We start from the raw sequence: 3,478 nt of genomic DNA, 5'->3' as shown, positions 1-3,478 counted from the left end.
CATCCTTGATACGTTCCGGCAATCTGTTATAGAAAAAACAATGAAGCACGGCTTCTCCATAACCATGAAGTTGAGAGGCATGTCGGTTGAACTCGACGATGTATTTATTGATGTGGTGCCCATCCTTCATGTCCAGGGTCATTAGTTGAACTTCGGCGTCGCCCACAGGATCATGAGGGCCGAAGTTAGTTTGAAGTTCATTAACAAACTCTTGATAATCATTCATCCATCGCGGATGAAGCGTAGAATTTTGATCGAATAATAGATCCGGCTCGAACCAATCGAGGGCCATTCCCTTGAGGTAGGACTGCGCAAAGATGACCTTAGCACGGTCGCTAGCAAAAGCGAGGGGACGGTCCTGGAAATTGAGTTCACATTGGACCAGAAATACTCGGAGTTCTCTGGGATCCTTCCCATCGGACTGTTTGGGCTCACGGACCTTGGTCTGGAGAGCAGAGGATGGTGGTGGTGGTGGACATCCGGTGTGACAAGCCAGGCTGGCAATGGCTTGGGCTAATTGTGCAATAGCCACGTTGGAGGTGGGTTTGGCATCGTTGGCGCTTGGGACAGTGGGGATGGGAGGATCAGCAGGAGGAGGGTCGACGAAGTCAGCGACCTCGGAACCGAGTCCAAAGAAGTGGACGGGGTCTATGGGTTGTTCCGTGGTGTCTCCGAAGTCGGAATCTGCAACTGGTGATCGATTCCTAATGGGGCACATGATCGGAGTCGATGGGAGAGGGGTTTCAAGGTTAGAAAAGCTTCGAAACTCAACTGGGTTTCTCGCCAATCGACTAGGACCAGGCTGTGAGGGTTCTGGGGATGGTGAGGCAGAGTTGGGAACTAATGTGCATAGTTGCGAACGAGTGCGGGGGGCTTTTGGTGCCATACAAGACATGTACTAGTCAGGGAGTAATAAAATACTGTCAGAGACCAGGTTGAGATGAAGGAGAGTCTCCATGGCAGAGGGCTTCAGCCTCAGCAACTTATGCCAGGAGCGCTGTGCCAAGTAACACGTCCGTGCCCTAACTTACTAACTGGCAACCAGAACTACAGGGGGTAAACTCTAGTCGATTTTATTACTAAAGTGTAACCTATGTACAAGTTGGACATATATATAGTTACAGCGAAGACGGGTCTGCAAATGGCGGAGCAGAGCTAATGGGGTTAAACATTAGCCGACTGAATATTACCGACAAGTTGGGTTACGGGGTTAACAGAAAGACAGGCAATAACCCAGAAATGGAAAGGAGGGATAGGCCCAAAGCTGGACTCTGCAGGGCAGGCAAGTGTATTGCCCAGCAGAGGCAGGAGTGTGCTAGCAGATGTCAGAGCTGTCCAGATGTCTTCGGGGCTCCATACTTAGGGAGGCGTAGGTAATAAATTGAAAGGAGGGGGTGGTGACCATCGAGGGGTACCGAGGGGATTGCGGAATACAGGGGCTCTGAGGTTAGTGGAGCAGGAGCAGAGGTAGACTGGAGGGATCGGAGGGACCAGAAGTTGTTGGCCGGGGATGGATATGACACCATGTGACCTTCTTGGTCCTGACATCTCATATCTCAGCTTCCATTGGACCAATCTGGATGAAATTGGTGTTGCTGGAAAGCTGCAAATTAGGAGGATTTATTGGGATGAGGAGTGTTGGGATTGTCCACATTCTTTATTGATTTTAGCTTCTCAGCCTGTGGTACATATAGTTGGAGTCTGAGTCCAAAGGTAAACAAACTGTTACCAAGGGGAAGATAAGTAAATAGGAATGACTCCACAGGTCAAATATAGATTAGGTGAAAAGTCTGAATTATGTGTGAGGGATGTGGAGTGGGAAGACAGAAGAATAACTGAATGGCCAAGTCTGGGCTTGTCCAAAGATGTGCAGGACCAAAATTGGGACCCCAATGTAAGAATGGCTGTGATATGGCAGTGGCTTACATCTTGCATGCTGATCCTTTTCTGTTCATGCATTGTGCTTTATTGTGTTTTGCAAGGAGGGAGAGGTGGTGGGCACTGCCACATCAGGCAGCATCCCCACCAGTTATAGAGTATGCAGCATGGACCAGTTGGTCAGCTGGCACAGCCACCCATACATCAGCTCCAATCAGCTCCTCTCACTCCTCTCAAGCTGATTGGTGGCCAAGGGATTGGCTGGTCAGCTGGCATGGCCACCCATACAAAGAAATTCCCATGACCAATAAAAGGAAAAAAATCAGCTGTCCCATACATCAGTGGTAGTACAGTACTACCAGGCTGTCAAATACACATGGAAGTGGCACCTTAGTGCAAAATCGACAAATGACTATCCCCCAAGAGTTTGCACCCCTCATTCTGAAGTTAAGGACCAGACTCTTAAGTGTTACTGAATGTAGTGTCAGGGCACACCCACCTGACCCAGCCCCACCTGACCTGGTGCCTGTCAGGATACTGAGCTGCTCGGAGCTAAGGTCAAGAGATCCAGTGGAAGTGGAGGTAAGACTAGGAAGGTCTGGGTCGGTCTCAATAGGAGAACCGCGAGGTGTGCTAGGCGACACAGGCTCCAGCTGAGCAGCGAGGGGAAATGAGTTGTATTCCAGCCACTATGTTACTATGTACAACATACCTGAGCAGTGAGGGGAAATGAGAGAAGAAAGCTGGTCTTCCTGCTTGCTACTCAGGGTGTAATATACTGTAGCCCACACACACAGCTAATCTACGAGGCACTGTACATACCAACAATCAATGATCCAGGTTTGTCTGGCTGTGTTGGATCATGGATCATGGAACATGGATCTTGGAGTGGGATCAGATCATAAGGCTGTACAGGGATCATGGATCATGGAATCTGGGTGATCATGGATCATGGAATCAGATCATGATGGTAAGTAGGCTGGAAGTGGCCGGAAGTGGGTGTACTCTGACAGTGCCCCACCATCCGCTCCTCTCAACCTCCCTTTTACTCTCTCTCTTCTCTCTTCTCTTCTCTTTCTTCTCTTCTCTTTCTTCTCTTCTCTTTCTTCTCTTCTCTTTCTTCTTTCTTCTTTCTTCTTTTCTTATCACATGGACAACTTCCCTTGTATCAATGTACCATTGACCCGGCTGCAGTGCAACACACCCAGACCCAGGCACACTGGATGACCTCCCACACACCAGATGCTCCTGGGACCTCTTGCAGACCCAGATGGATGTGGCTGTGTGCATAGATGATGTGGCACTTCCGATGTGGCCTTAACCACATGTATATAAACACAGCCTAAGTGGGAACTGAGAAGCAACCTTCTTCTCACACTTCCCACTTTAGGCAAGTAGCTTACATTCCCCCTGTTAATAATAATAACACACTTCCCACTTAGCCTAAGTGGCCAGGGACACTTGTCTGCTTCGGGCCCATTGTTATGCACGCCTGCATCACACCCTACTGGGCCCTTAGCCCCGGGCAATATACCTGGACACTCTCGACCCTGGGTCAGTCCCTGACACATAGGCACAGTGCTCCTCTCCAAGTCGCTGA

General features: G+C 49.5%; 1 protein-coding gene across 1 annotated transcript; it reads right to left on the bottom strand.

The window, feature by feature from the left end:
- Positions 1 to 2,340: 2,340 nt before the first annotated feature.
- Positions 2,341 to 2,749, bottom strand: EI90DRAFT_3134620 (uncharacterized protein; the record flags this gene model as incomplete). The annotated part of the gene is made up of 4 exons (XM_039064679.1): positions 2,341 to 2,350; positions 2,398 to 2,531; positions 2,591 to 2,637; positions 2,701 to 2,749. The coding sequence occupies 4 exons, from the start codon at positions 2,747 to 2,749 to the stop codon at positions 2,341 to 2,343; spliced, it is 240 nt and encodes a 79-aa protein (XP_038909081.1).
- Between the last annotated feature and the right edge of the window lie 729 nt (positions 2,750 to 3,478).

Source organism: Cantharellus anzutake (genome assembly GCF_015039405.1).
Source record: "Cantharellus anzutake strain C23 chromosome Unknown EI90scaffold_122, whole genome shotgun sequence".
NCBI classification, from domain to species: Eukaryota; Fungi; Basidiomycota; class Agaricomycetes; order Cantharellales; family Hydnaceae; genus Cantharellus; species Cantharellus anzutake.
Note: the sequence above shows the minus strand (reverse complement) of the source record. Positions and strands in the feature narration are given on the sequence as shown.